The sequence below is a fragment of the Cimex lectularius genome, unplaced genomic scaffold (assembly GCF_000648675.2).
Source record: "Cimex lectularius strain Harlan isolate CLEC.00 unplaced genomic scaffold, Clec_2.1 scaffold50, whole genome shotgun sequence".
Lineage (NCBI taxonomy): Eukaryota > Metazoa > Arthropoda > Insecta > Hemiptera > Cimicidae > Cimex > Cimex lectularius.
In genome coordinates, this window is record NW_019392716.1 from 1,011,862 (window position 1) to 1,027,174 (window position 15,313).

At 31.7% G+C, this 15,313-nt stretch overlaps 2 protein-coding genes across 7 annotated transcripts in view; one reads left to right on the top strand and one right to left on the bottom strand.

The window, feature by feature from the left end:
- Positions 1–130: 130 nt before the first annotated feature.
- LOC106664253 (methyltransferase-like protein 22) lies at positions 131–6,625 on the bottom strand. Of its 5 annotated transcripts, none has more exons than XM_014389804.1 (8): positions 6,091–6,625; positions 3,058–3,193; positions 2,642–2,848; positions 2,464–2,568; positions 860–1,048; positions 635–802; positions 469–568; positions 131–415 (listed from the first exon to the last, which is right to left on the bottom strand). In XM_014389804.1, exons 3-8 carry the CDS (start codon positions 2,724–2,726, stop codon positions 226–228), a joined length of 837 nt encoding a protein of 278 aa, XP_014245290.1. In that variant the 5' UTR covers positions 2,727–2,848; positions 3,058–3,193; positions 6,091–6,625; the 3' UTR covers positions 131–225. The 5 variants fall into 5 exon arrangements, with proteins under 5 accessions (XP_014245290.1, XP_014245289.1, XP_024082304.1 ...); XM_014389803.1 differs by having other exon boundaries at positions 2,642–2,856; XM_024226536.1 differs by having other exon boundaries at positions 2,946–3,193.
- The window catches only part of LOC106664249 (beta-glucuronidase), a 50,350-nt gene continuing 41,420 nt past the window's right edge, over positions 6,384–15,313 (top strand). The window contains exon 1 of one of the 2 annotated variants that reach the window (XM_024226523.1): positions 6,384–6,439. The gene's annotated coding sequence lies outside the window, so the exon portion shown is untranslated. Of the gene's footprint in view, positions 6,471–15,313 lie in introns of both variants that reach the window. The other variant, XM_024226521.1, reaches the window with a different exon arrangement.

Genomic DNA, 15,313 nt, shown 5'->3' on the forward strand with positions numbered 1-15,313 from the left:
TTGGCCTTTATTTACACTTTGGAATCATATTGATAAATAAGCTTGGACCTTTACGAATTATATAAAAAGTTCAACATGAAAACATACTTTTGAAACACTACAAAGGTCACATATCACAGGAAAAAAAATCTTAACAAAAAGTGTAGGATTTAATTGTAAAATCTTGTATTACAATTGTCCATAGTACAAAAATAATATTTATAGTGTCTTATATGTACGTAATATTCATGTTGATATTTTCAAAAGGACCAATTGTTCTGTCCGATCGTAATCGAAAGACTGGTAAAAATCAGTGTCGACAAATTCCACTCTCCAGTTGGACATTGGAGACGGTTTCCATGTTTCATGCAGGAATGTTATGAAATGGTCATAGCAAGGCGGTACGCTGTTGAGATCTGCCAATGTGAACACGTATCTGAAACGCGAAACACTTGAAATAAATTCAAACTGTAAAATGCACATTTATACCTTTTCTCCAAAGCGAGAAAAAATATCTTCTGTGGTGGCTCTAAAAGAATTTTAGTCAGACAGAGAACAAAAGCTTCTGTTAACTCATCATCATATACAACTAAAATATCACAATTATTAAAGCGTTGCATAAAAAAATAATTAAATTGTACTTTAAATAACAAACCATCAGCAGCAATAACAATGTCAGTTTCATTTAGCATACACTTCATTTCCACTGACCAATCCGTTTGATAAAAATTAAGCGCCTCTATAGTCATCTGTGCTTTAACAATGTCATTATTCCTCTCGATGTTTCTACTTAATAAATCAAGTACATCCTTTTGGTTTACATCTTTAAAAATCATACAAGTGAGCAAGTGCTTTTTTAAAATTTCTATTAATAAATTACCTGTCGAAATGACCCGTTTGCCAACCATCCCTGCGACAATGCTGGTAAGCCCGATTCCTGAAGCAAGCTCAAGTATGACTTTGTTCTCAAAGAGATGGGAGTGTTCTGACAGAATAAAATCTGACAGAAGAAAAGCGCCTCTCCATAGTTGTAAACCGACTAAGTCGATAGTTGTAGTCTCAGAAAATTCTACAATTAAGTACAGTTTTAGAGTGTTGCAATAAATAAAATAAAATATGTTAAAATATTAAAATCCCTCCTTAAGAAATTTTTTTAAACCTAATAACCCTTCTTAAATATTATTTACCATACAAAACAACATAAAACCATTTTTTTTGTTAATTTATTGCTATCATTAAAACTATTGTAAAAATGTTTTTATCAACGTTTTTATCTTTACTTTTAACAAAAATTATTGAACGAATTATAGCAAAGTGCTTTATAATTAAAATCTCTTCTGAGACCTTATCACAAAAAAATTATTTTTATTTAACCTAAAAATCCTTCTTGATTATTATTTACTGTACAAAATGATAATATAACACAATTGTGTTTTTTGTTAATTTATTGCTACTATTAAAACTTGTAAAAATGGTTTTTATCAACGGTTTTATCTTTACTTTTAACAAAAATTGTTGAACGAATTATAGCAAATTACCTTATAATTAAAATCTCACCTGAGTCCTTAACACAAAAAATTTTTTTTTTATTTAACCTAAAAATCCTTCTTAATTATTATTTACTTTACAAAATTATAACATAAAACCATTGTGTTTTTGGTAATTTATTGCTACCACATTTACAAAAATGGTTTTTATCAAAGGTTTTATCTTTACTTTTGACAAAAATTGTTGACACCAGACTGCATCTCTCGATTTCTAAATAAAAATAAAATTTTCTCCTTAGACCTTAACACACACACACACACACAAAAAATTAACATAAAAATCCTTCTTAATTATTATTTACTTTACAAAATTATAACATAAAACCATTGTGTTTTTGGTAATTTATTGCTACCACATTTACAAAAATGGTTTTTATCAAAGGTTTTATCTTTACTTTTGACAAAAATTGTTGACACCAGACTGCATCTCTCGATTTCTAAATAAAAATAAAATTTTCTCCTTAGACCTTAACACACACACACACACACAAAATTAACATAAAAATCCTTCTTAATATTATTTAAAGTACAAAACAATGACATATAGCCTGCTTATTCTTTCTTAAAACTATTTCTAACATTTAAACTATTGTGTAAATTGTTTATAAAACTTTTTCCTGATGAGAAAATTAAAGTTTTGAAAAACAAAATGTTTGTTGAAGAGCAGACTTAGCAATTATACAGGATTACTTTATAATTAAATACCTTTCTAAGACATTTTGTAACAAGTAGTGTTCAATTATGACTTATTTTTATTACATGGATGATTAAACCATTTTAAATTAATGTCATTAACTTGGCAATAACCATTTCTTCTCAATAAGTTCAATGAAACTTCATCATTGTAATTTCATTGATGAAGATTTAAATTTTATTGCAATATATATTTCTGAAATTAAAAATAAAATATTGCTAATAATGAAAGATCAAAACCCACCAAGCAGTAAATTTTGCTTCCTTGGTATGACAATATCACCATCTTCATCATACCGTACGTTCTTTTCATCGGTTTTGGTCGCAAATTTGAGTAACACCAAGGAATCTGGAAATGAAAAGAATTCTCAACCTGGCCGGTCTATTAAACTGAAAATAATTTTCCCAGTTGGAAAACTCACTTCCATTCCCAGTGACTTCTACCCGTCGAAAAGCATCCTCCCCGTATAACTCAGATTGCACTTGTAGTCTCTCGTGGCTTGTCATTTCAAGCCTTTGAACCGATACTTGGCAAAAGTGTTGAAAATTATTTTCAGTTATGCCCGTTTAAGAAATTTGGCATCGGTTCTGACTTGGGTGATTAAAATTAATCCCCATTGTTAGTGTGGCTGAAACACTTTTTTTTCTTCATTTTCACATTTTTTTAGTTTATTAACAAAAGTGGTTGGTAAAAAAATTAAGTTTCTTTAAAAAAATTTTATTTACAAAAGGCAAGGCTGTATTCGGTTGTCTTTATAAAGACAAAAAAAGAGATTTAAGGCAATGGAAACAAGAACCTAGCTGCATCCGCTTAAAACAGAAGAAAGTAGAAACCTACATGCAGACAACATCTACGGTTTCAGGTTTTCAGGTTTTCTTCTACATCTTCCACCGAACTTTTGAATCTGCATGACGTAACCTTAGTCTACTGAAGTGACGACTGTACAGTCTGTTTTGGTGTAAAACTGACAGCTCTAAAATTTAACGTTGAATGATTAAAAAAAAAAAATAAATAAAAAATAAATAAATAAAAACCTACGGTTAAATGGAATTGGGATGCTAAAAACAATAGAAATAAGTAATAGGACCTATTATCCAACCTTCGAGAAGGAAAATCAGAAATTAAACTATTGAGGTCGAAATAAAAACATAGTAGAAATAACAACTGTGAAAAATTAAGCACACTGATGTAAAATTACTTTCGAAAGGATAGCCACAATGTAGCAGCTATAATTTTAATAACATACGTAATGATAAAATATGACATTTACATATACAATGCAAAGATGATACACTGTCAAATATTTACTGCTCGTTGCATGCCATGAGGAATACCGCAGACTAAAATGTTAGTTATTGATCATCAGCAGAAAACTGAGTAAAAACTAAAACGTTAACTAGAAAGTGATAATTTGTTGAAGTCGTGAGGAGCGGTAAGGAAAAAAGTGTTTTAGGAAAAACACCTTTTTAATTTTTTTTTTGCCGACGTTTTGACCATTATTCGAGTCATCTTCAGGGCCTGGATGAATTACAAAACATATGAAGATTGGAAAAAGACAATACAGATGTAAATATAAATTTTGAACCAAGAATTTCATATTCACATAAATACCAACAGTAGTGGTGCTATTATTGTGGTGTCATAACGGTTTTGTATAAATATTTTGTGAAATGTGAATTCGTTTCTGCTGTTTTTATATGCTAGTGACAGGGTGGGATACCCTGTAAATCTGCGTTAAATATATTTGACCCATGATAACCAATGGATCGGTGTTTTGGTTGACTAAGGCATTGCAACTACGGGCAGTCAAGATCCTCAGAAGTGCTCAGAGAGTAGCATGTCTCAGCTTCACTAGGACAATGAGAACGATCACTACTGCTGTCCTGGAAGTCCTTCTGAGTTTACCACTACTACATATCATTATGCAGGAAGAGGCCACTGTTACAATTCATAGGTTAATCCAGGGACTAAATCTACTAACTAAAGCTTCAAGCAGACAGAGTACTGGAGATGCCTGATGATGCCATGACCCATAAATTCAGATTTGACAAAAAAATACCTGGTAGAACAAACTTGGAGACAGTGATCCCATTTAATGCCGACTATATCAGATATACAGATGACTCCAAAACCGGTCATGGGTCAGGAGCGTTTTTCTAGTAATAAACCAAGAACTAGAATTGATATAAGTCTGACACTGTGTCTATTTAACACTGAGCCAAAGAGATTAAAAGGCTAGGTATCGTTAAGAGAAGAATAGCCATTAACTCGGACAACATGCGGCACTGAGGGCAATTCCTGCATAAGTGGTCAAGTTCAGAGTCGTCTTGCTCTCCACTGAACATCAACATCAAGAGCTTCCAACATCTTAGACAGTTAGTTCAGATACTTTGTCCATAGACAGCAGACTGAAGTACAAAACTTAATAGACAACAACTAATAGAAGACTTAGACAACTACGAAGATTTTTAGGATCGAAATCCGCGTGGACTGTCAAAACTAAACTAACCTTATACAAAACTTTACTGGGACCACTTTGGATGTACGGAGTGGAACTGTTGGGTTCTGCCAAGCTATCCAGCATCCATTGCCTCCAATCCTTCTAATCAAAATACAAATAATCAAAGTTTTTACTACACGACTGATTTCATTTTCCACAACGATCTCAACATTCCTTTTGTCAACTGTCCATAATTTTCACACCAACCTCTCGACCCATCCTAACCCTACTATTCGAACCCTCTCTAGGCATTCCCAAATGGATCTTAATCGACGATGGCCTCTTAATTTTCACACTGAGTGCCATCATTAGCTGATTTCTCATAGAATGTGCTCCAGGTGCAACACTGGCATTAGTACTTTGAAATATTTTTTCTTGTATTTTGGTTGTGCGGACATGTTGAATGTGGTATTTTTATGACCAAAACAATTTGGGTCATATAAATACACATTAATAAAACGGGTTTCTTCTCCAAATTTGGTATTCAGAAATAAGTCCTTTTCGTTGCTTCTCAACATTAAAACCTCACACTCAGTATAATTTTCAATTATCCGAATTTTGGTTAACAATTAACCTAAATAAATATCTCTCGGTTGTTGAAAATTTTGCTATTTTGCTACCGATCTTTTGGCCGAAATGTTCTGGAAAATTTGTTGTTTCTACGTCTTCCTTCTAACAGTTTCTCGCAATGTGCGTTCAGGTTCTAGTCATTAATTATAAAATAGACTGTAGAGCCAACAGTTAAAGCTGTATGTTTAGAAAGTATAAGAATTACAAGTAGATCCTCCTCATAACAACACAATTTTGAAAACAAACATTGTCAAAATTATCTGTATTCTGATTTTGACTTATTCTCCCTAAAAAATTAAATTTAAAACTATTTTCGAATATAAAAGAATCCGGTGTGTAAAACTCGCTTTTCCCATAAAAATATACCAAGGATTCGAGAAAAGACCGAAATGTTAAAAAAAAACCTAATTTGTCGGAACTCAAATCATAATTCAAAAGAATGAACCCAAAACAAATCTCATCTTCAAGCGTTAAAAAGCAAAGTAAAGTGCATAGTAAATCAAACGACAAAAAATGTTTTAAAGAAAAAAAGTTAAATGAAAAGGTGGAAGGTAGAAAAAATCGATGAAAATTGCTGATTCTATAAGAAAATCACGAACACTCTGGATCAAGGTATGGTCTTGAAGAAGAAAGCAAATTCAGTTGTTACTGCCAATCTTTCGACCTATTTTAAATATATCGACAGATTGACATATTTATGTTTTTACTTGATCCAGAGTATTCGTGAGTGAAAAAGTGGTCGATATTTCTAATAGTGAAAACAGTTCTATTAGGAAATGATCTAATGACAAAGACTTTACCAAATTTAAGACCTCTTCTTAATAGTTTCAACTCGTGATTTTAGCACTTAATATTTTGGCATAAAAATCGATCGATTTAACACCCTATTCTAGTAGGAAAAGCCCTCCTTCGGGAATGAGTGCGCCGCCTGGGGAAGTCGGTCCTTCCAGGACTAGAAGGACCCAGGAGGTCCTTCGTTGGAGTCGCAGTGCGGTAGGTCGAGGCGAGTTGCATTTGTTGGAGGGCGCGCGCGCATTCGTTCGGTCGATATTCACTTGATTGCAACCGAGCCTGGGTAGAAAAAGCCAGTGATCGTCAAGACTCCGGACGGTCGACGTCGACTTTCGCCCATCAGGAGCCCAGAAACACGTGAGTGCCAAGCGTAAACAAACATTCAACAGTGGGTATTCGATTTTTATGACCAACCCTCGTCTCATTAACTTATGACTCATTTACACATACTTTAATGTTTTGAACGTGATTTGGCCTAATTTCTTATATAATTTCATTTTTTTTCTGCATACTAATAATTTTTTTATTTATTTGTAATTTGCCATGTGTTTTTTCCAAAAAAGAAAATTTGATTTAATAAAAGTGCAATAAAATAAAAGGCTGATTAAAGATCCGAAAACAAGCCAGCTTTCATAAGCAGTGGACTACCTTACAAAAGTCATAAAATATTTAATAATAAAATTGTCCAAATATCCAAAAGTGCAAAAGAAAAACAATTTTGCCTACGATCTAAGACACAAATATTGTTCTGTAAAAACCACACTGGATCTTAAGAAAATATTTCATAATTTGAGGAGCGGACAGGAATAAAGTATTATAGAAAAACGCCTTTTTCGTTTTTTTCCGAGTTTCGAACTTTATTCGGGTCATCTTCAGGGCATAAAGTGAGGTGCTATTCTTGTGGTGTCATATTCGTTTTGGGTGAAACCGTTGTCTTTCACAAAAACCACAAGAATAGCACCACACTTTATGCCCTGAAGATGACCGAATAAAGGTCGAAACGTCGGCTAAAAATATAAACGGTGTTTTTCACGTATTTCATAATGCAAACTAAGTTGAAAAAGTTAAACAGCAAAAATATCATATGATTTTTGTATATATGCTAGGTATTTAGACAAATCTAAAACATCTTCCTACATTGTTGGACATTAAAAAAATCCAAATTATCTCCTTTTAAATTTCACGTGGTTTCTTTCAATAACCTAAAATTATGCAGGACGTGGGTAAAATTTTTTAAACTTTAAATTGTAAATTAAACTACCTACCTTTTGTTTTAGTGTCCATTGTTTTTTTAAAGTAAAATGTGGCCGTTTCATGAAAATAGAACATTAGGTTCAGAAGTTTTTTCTCACAGAACAAATAGAAGATAAACATAATTATTTTCAATTGAATGTTAAATTATTTAATCCATGTTGTTACTCATAATGTTAAAAATGTTAGACCTGATTTGATTTCGAAGATTTATGTCTAGCAGTTTAAATTAAACAAATTTTACAATTTTTCAACGCCGTGTAATTAATTAACCGTAAATGTCATATAGAGGAAACTTACATTAAGCATCCTTACCTGTCTTAGCTTTGGAACTTACAAATTTATCGTATAATTTCATTGAAATTTTATATCACTTTTCCATCAAATTAATCCTTTTTAATTTCAATTAACTCTTTTTAACTTTAAATTAACCTTTTTCAACTTCAAATTATTACTGAGTTTTTTTTTACATACAATGATAGGGCTCTTAAAAGACTTCTAACAATTAATCATAATTAATATTAAAAATTATATAAATTAAATATAAAAACAAATGATTATTCCTTTTAATTTGAGATTTTTGTAATGACAATAATCATCGTGCTCTCAAAAACATGAATCATAATTACAAATAAAATTAAAAATGATATATATAACAAAAAAAAAAATTGGAAATGTGATATATTGTATTTTTTAAGAACCGAATTATTTTATATTTAAAAAAATTTCAAATTAAAAGAATAATAGTCTCCGACAGACCGTTGAAAACCATGTCGTATGTAAATAATAAAGTATTTTCTATTTCTAAAAAAATAATAATGTGTTTTTATATTTAATTGTATATAATTTTTAATTTAATTGTAATTAATTTGTTATATTGTTTAGAGAGCCCAATTATTTTATTTTTTGTTTGTTTCCAAACATAGAAATTTTACTTTACTTACTTACGTTTCAAATCTCCTAGGTTTTTATGGTTTAAAGAAAATGTTAATTTGAACATAAAAAGGGCTAATTTGAAATTAAAAAGTTAATTTGACGTTATAAACTGTCAATTTAAAATTAAAAAGGTTAATTTAAAAAAAATTGAAAATGAAAAATTTGAAAAGGATTAATTTGAAGTAAAAAAAGAATAATTTGAAATTAAAATCAGTCAATTTCTAATTTAAAAAAAGTTAATTTGAAATTAAAAAGTAATTAAAAAAAAGGAAAAAGTTAATTTGAAATTAAACAAGAGATAATTTCAAATTAAAAACGTTTAATTTGATAGTCAATTGAAAAAAATACAATTGAAAAAAGTTAATTAAAAAAAGTTAAATTGAAAGTTTAAGAAGGGTTAATTTGAAATACAAAAGTTAATTTGAAATTAGAATGGGTTAATTTGAAATAAAAAGTTTAATTTGAAATTAAGCAGGTTAGGGATGGGCTAATTTGAGAACGTTTAATTTGAAATTAAAAAAATTAAATTTCAAATTAGAAATAGGTAATTTGAAGTTAAAAAAAAGGTTATTTGAAATTAAAAGAATTTGAAAAAAGTTAATTTCAAATTAAAAATAGTTAATTTGAGATAAAAAAGTTAATTTGAAATTAGAAATGGTTAGTTTGAAATAAAGTTTCATTTGAAATTAAAAAGGTAGAAATGTTTTTGTTTGAGAAGGGTTAATTTCAAATTGGAAATCATTTGTTTGAAGTTAAAAACGGTTAATTTCAAATAAAAAAAGGTTAAAAAAAAGTTAATATCAAAGTAAAAATTGTTAATTTGAAATTAAGAAGGTGGGGATAGTTAGGGTTAATTTAAGGAGGATTAATTTGAAATTAAAAAGGGTTAATTTCAAGTTAAAAATGATTAATTTAGTTTTTGAGGAAGGTTAATATCACTACCTAATGGGGTAGTGTCTTCCTCAGTTAACAACAGAATTTATTCATTTCATTTTAAAATTTTTTACGCCTATTTTGGTTTGTTGAAATGTTCGTTTCGAATAATTTTCATACTTAATTGCTCTTTGTTTTAAGTTCGACTATGCGAGTTTAGGTAGATTGTTCATATTGATTATATTGGCTTATATAAATATAAATAAAATACTTCAAATATAAATAAATATATGTTTGTTGTTTTCTATAGGAATATAGTACAAAGAATTACATTTGTTTGATTTTTTCTTCATATGGCGTTGGACCGATTAATCGTTATCAACACTATTAATTAATAATAAAAAATCTGATGATTAATTGTTTTTACATCCTGTTTTTTCATTCAAAATATGTTAACATTATCAAGTTGGACCTTCATAAAATGATTTCTTAATCGAATATTTCTGTTATTTTATTGAGGAAACTTTTCGGGGAACGCCAACTCTCGATGAATATTTATTAGTTTAGATTTTCTGATATCAACAGGAAACAACAAAAGCCATTGTATTTTTCCTCGTGAACCTTTCATTTTGAAATTTAGTGACTATTATTACGACGTCATTTCAGATAAGAAAAAAAATACACGGGATTTTTGGTAGTGTGACTTATCTAGTGTTTTTTATTTACCAATTTGAAAATTTATACGTGTGATGTGTATAGTTACCTGTTCGCCATGACTACTGCATTTAAAGGTTTTCCTTTCGGTTATTTTCATGTGCGTTGTCTCACAAATCCTTGTCCATAGAAAGGAACATCATACCATCATAATCTTTACACAATTTACATAAATTTAGTACAATTTATACCATTGTTTGTTTTACGTAATAACCGATAAATTTCAAGGATAATGTCAAAAGCTAAAACGCGATTCGTTATAAGCAAAAAAAAGGACAATGCGAGAAAGATTAAACTTATGAAAAGTTGGAGGTTTTCCTCATTTGAACAGTCATGAACTCCAGATTTAAAATTAAACTAAACTCATACTCAATTGATCAAGTGTATGCCTGAATTTAACGATTATTTCTGATAAAATTTTTCTAAAATTGTATTAAAAAAAAAGAAGTCAAACAAGCTTTAACCATTTTTAAGCTTAAAATGTTGAGAAACACCAATTAATCATTCCATTTTATGAAGTATCTTACTTAATTTTTTGTCATTTTCTTCTTTTATTTCTGTACCTATATATGGGCCCGTAAACAAGAAATGGATGGAGTCATCATTACTTTACCCTGCTGATGTCCCAGACGTGACCTCGGTCTGACTATTGCACGGCCAATGGCTCAGTTTAATTACACGTAGATTTGTAAATTCGTCTTTACTGATCATTTTGGTCTTCCTATCGCTGGGTCGGTCTGTCAAGGGTACTTCGCCATTTCCAGTTGTTCAGTTCGATGTCAAATATTGGATTATGGGAAATGCTGAAACGCATCTCCACGTGAGAAAGGCACACAAAATTATAACGAGAAAATTACAAGTTTATCACGCAGATCACACGGATAGATCCCACACATCAATAATTTGCCATGTCAGCTTTGAAACTATCTGAAACTGAAGGTTTTATTTACGCTACATACATTCAATATGTTTCGGATGTAAGGTCTATTGAATTTGAACTTAAAGTTTACCAGTTTAACAACAAAATACAGTATAATTCATTCGTCATCATAAACTGCATCGCGAATCGTTTGTCACAACACAACTAGGCGATGACACAACAAAATGAAATGAGCTCTTGCCTCTCCCTGTTTATAACCCTGACATCTTACCCTCTGAATATTTTTCAATTTACGTCTAATTATATTTATTCGACATCACAGATTGTAATGCTCCACCCAATTTCCAAGTTTGATGCCAGCCAATTATGCAGAAAAAGAAGTAGCGTCGTGCCTCTCCCTGTTTATAACCCTGACATATTACTCTCTCAATATTTTCCAATTTACGTCTAATTATATTTATCCGACATCTCAGATTGTAATGCTCCACCCCATTGTCCAAATTTGATGCCAGACAATTATGCAGAAAAAGAATTAGCGGCTTGCCTCTTCTTATTTATAACCTTGACATCTTACCCTTTGAATATTTTCCAATTTACGTCTAATTATATTTATTCGACATCACAGATTGTAATGCTCCACCCAATTTCCAAGTTTGATGCCAGCCAATTATGCAGGAAAAGAAGTAGCGTCGGGCCTCTCCCTGTTTATAACCCTGACATCTTACTCTCTCAATATTTTCCAATTTACGTCTAATTATATTTATCCGACATCTCAGATTGTAATGCTCCACCCCATTGTCCAAATTTGATGCCAGACAATTATGCAGAAAAATAATTAGCGGCTTGCCTCTCCTCATTTATAACCTTGACATCTTACCCTCTGAATATTTTCCAATTTACGTCTAATTATATTTATCTGACTTCTCAGATTGTAATGCTCCACCCCATTGTCCAAGTTTGATGCCAGCCAATTATGCAGAAAAATAATTAGCTTGACTTGCCTCTCCCTGTTTATAACCCTGACTCCGAGTTAGTTTTAGTAATGCTCCTCATTGCAAGTAACGAAAGGGGGTTATAATCCATATAATATGAATGTACAGCTCCGAGTTTAAAATTATGGTGTTTTAAAAGCAAAATATGCCTGTGTACATTGTTTGCTTTTGATAAAAGCAAAATTGACAGAAATTTCTCATCCCGCTTATATCCCTAGCAAGAATTGTCTTTTCCATCACTATCTAACGAGATGGCTTACTAAAACGTTAGGAATTCATCATTGCAGTGTTTTGAAACTTTATAATTTTCCACAATATTATACGTACTTCTGCTCAAACCTACTCTAAAGTGCAAAATGTGCTCGATTTTACATTAAAAACATAACAGGCATCGTGATTATTTTTGAATTATGTTAGCAACTGTGTATATTAGGACAAGCGGTTTGAAAAGATTGGTGGATGAAACAATTTATGCTTGTTATGGGATGTAGCCTAATAAGTTTCTAGTTATGATACTAAACAAAATCTTGCAACAAGATATAGGAAATATGCTTAAACCGAGACGCAATTGACATGGAATGTCTTGCTTCTCCCTACTTATAACCCTGATCACTTACTCCGGTCACTACCTTACACGTTTTACCCGTTTTAGAAATCTAGAACCGGGTTTGAATCACTATAATTTGTCAGAGGGCAAAATGAAAAAAAAAATGGAAGGAGTCAACCTTGCCTCTCCCTGCGTATATCCCTGACATCCTACTCTTTTCTGGACAATATTTTATCTTATCAAGCCACTTTTTTACATAGAAAATTCAGGATCAGTGGAAAAGTAAGTTTTTAATCAAATTCAAGAAAGCGTTTAAGATTTGTCTTCATAAAAAATTTAATTTACGATTATTTATTTTAAATTATGAGTCAGTAAAAATATATTTTTGTAAGAATTTGCCTGAGTAATAGACCTTGATCTTTATCAATCTTTCTGTTGTCGTCATTGAAAGGTTTGATATACAAATAAAAATATTAGTATCTGGTTCAAAATAAATAAGAACATGTAAATATAATACAATCTGTTTGAAGATTGAATATTTAGATGAAGCAAACGGTCAAAACAGACTTAAATTTATACGTTGGACACGACATGGCAATGAAAAACTGATCACTATTGACCAACCCACGAGGGGTCTGTGTTTTGGCTAGGAATGAAAAGCACTGCACCTCCCTTTATATATTCAGTTCTGAAAAAGATTTAGATTGGTTTCTACAGATAAAAATCGGTTTCCATGAAGGACAGGACCGGAGAAACTGTGATTATTTACGTTGCGTCACAGTTAATGTCCAGTTAGTTACATCAATATGTAAATGTTATGCAATGAATATCGAAAGAAAGTTATTATCATGACAAGAAACTTTTTTTCTCTCTTTCAAAAACAGCCGGCCGTTTCCACCATGAATTTTCCTTCCAAAAGAGGCGGGACGTTATTAATTCACAGCCCTTTTCAAAGCAAAAACGGCGATCCTTCTTTCTCTTTCAACACCCCCAAAAAATACATTATTCATATCGTACTTGTATTAAATACTCTATAGTGAAAGCTGAACCATTTTTTTCTTTTCTTGACGCTTGTTATCATGGTTTCTTTCAAACTCTAGTCGCTTATGCTTCATACATATGGCTTGGAACTGTTAGACGCGTTTCTACATTTACCCATCTTTGATAGGTATGCCGGTCTTTATTCTAGTCACTATGCACACTTACTGTCGAGATGACTTTTTCAACCTCTAGGAGTACATGATATGCCAAATTAATTCCAGTTTTGCATACATTTTCCGGGTTTAATCTTATTAGCTGCAGTTACTTCCGCCTATGATGATGGTAAATGCTAGCTCATCTCTCGCTGAAGAAGGCCAAACGCGCCTGACCAAACATGAGGATGACCTCAGGTTATTCTCGTACCTCGGGAAATCTCACAATGTGTTATGGTGGTCGCGACTCGCGAGAGATGAGTTTTGGTCGATCACAATAAATTGATATGGTAAATGTGGTTTCAGACACCACAGTGCGGATGCCAAATCATGCCAAAAAAGTCTGCCAACGAATTTGCTTTCGGACTCAAAATCAAACCGAAAAAACGCTTCCTTTGTATTTAAATGTATTTGCACTTTGACCTTGTTCCGTATTCTAATGCCTCTCCCTGCTTATGTCCTTGATGTTGCACTTCCTAACTGTTTACTTTCACAGCCAATTTCAGTAAGCCTTCATGTTATATTAAACAGCTAAACAAGTTATTTTAATTTTTAAATGATCTCTCAGAATAAAACGATGAGACAAGAGAACAGGCAAAGTTAAAATGACAAAAATGGTAGAACCTAGTCTTATAACGAAGAGTAAGAAGATTTGAACTCTGAACAGGTCTGATGAGGGGGCTGACAGCTAAAGCCCGAAATGCATAGGTAGTTAATTAATTAATTAATTGTAGAAGTAAAATAAATTACTTAACTATATTCATTAAAAACAATCAAGTGAAACGAGGAGCTAGAGACATGACAAAAGACAGTTACGCATAAATGTAATGTGCCTCTCCCTGCTTATGTCCTTGATGTTGCACATGTCCATGTCTGATTTCTGTAAGCCTTCAGACAGAGTTGGCATTGTCAGACATAAAACAGCTGAACAGGGTATTTGAATTTCTAAATGATTTGCCAGAATAGATAAATGGTAAGATAAGAGATTGCATCTGACAAAAATGGAACAAACAAGAAAAACAGTAAGATTTGAACTCTATAAAGGTCTGATGAGGTGGCTGGTAGCTGAACCGTGGATTCACCACTTGAATGTGGTTCTTTCCAGCCATTTTTTAATTTTAATAGTTCGATAGCAAATCTACTGCGCGTTGAACGAGTTTAACGCCAGCCAATTATGCGGAAAAAGAATTAGCGTCTTGCCTCTCCCTGTTTATAACCCTGACACCGATTTTCAAATGTTCCTCATTGCAAGTAACGAAAGGTTATAATTCATACAATATGTATGTTGCTTGTATTGTGCTTTGTCTGAGATTGGAAGCAAACTAAGCAAAAACGGATGAATGTCTTGCTCCTTTTATAACCCCGACATATCACTGCATAACCATAATCTTAAAAAATCTATTTCGGCCCAAGATTGTTTATTTTTATATTATTTTTTTCTCAGTAAACTAGTACAATACTTACAAACGTATAGTACAACAGTGGACACGAAGAGGCAAGGGTTTAAGCGTTGGCACTACGCTCAACACTGTAAGGTAAAAGTTCCGGGTTCGAATCCAGCGGCCGTGCATTCGAACCCGACATACTTTACAAACGGCCTTTTTTTTTAAACTCCGATACCTGAAAAAGTGTTTACTATGAAATTTTTCAATTTTTTATTATTTCGAATATTTCTGGATATTTATTCATAATAAGAAGCTTTTAAGGCTAGAAAGCCCTGTTGGAAATGGTAAGAAGGCAAGAAAATTTTATAAAATAATTTTTCCGGCTGTATTTTTTCGTCTTCATTATCTTTCAAATACGTCCCATTTATTCAGCATAATCTGTGCCAGAAGCTTTTAACAT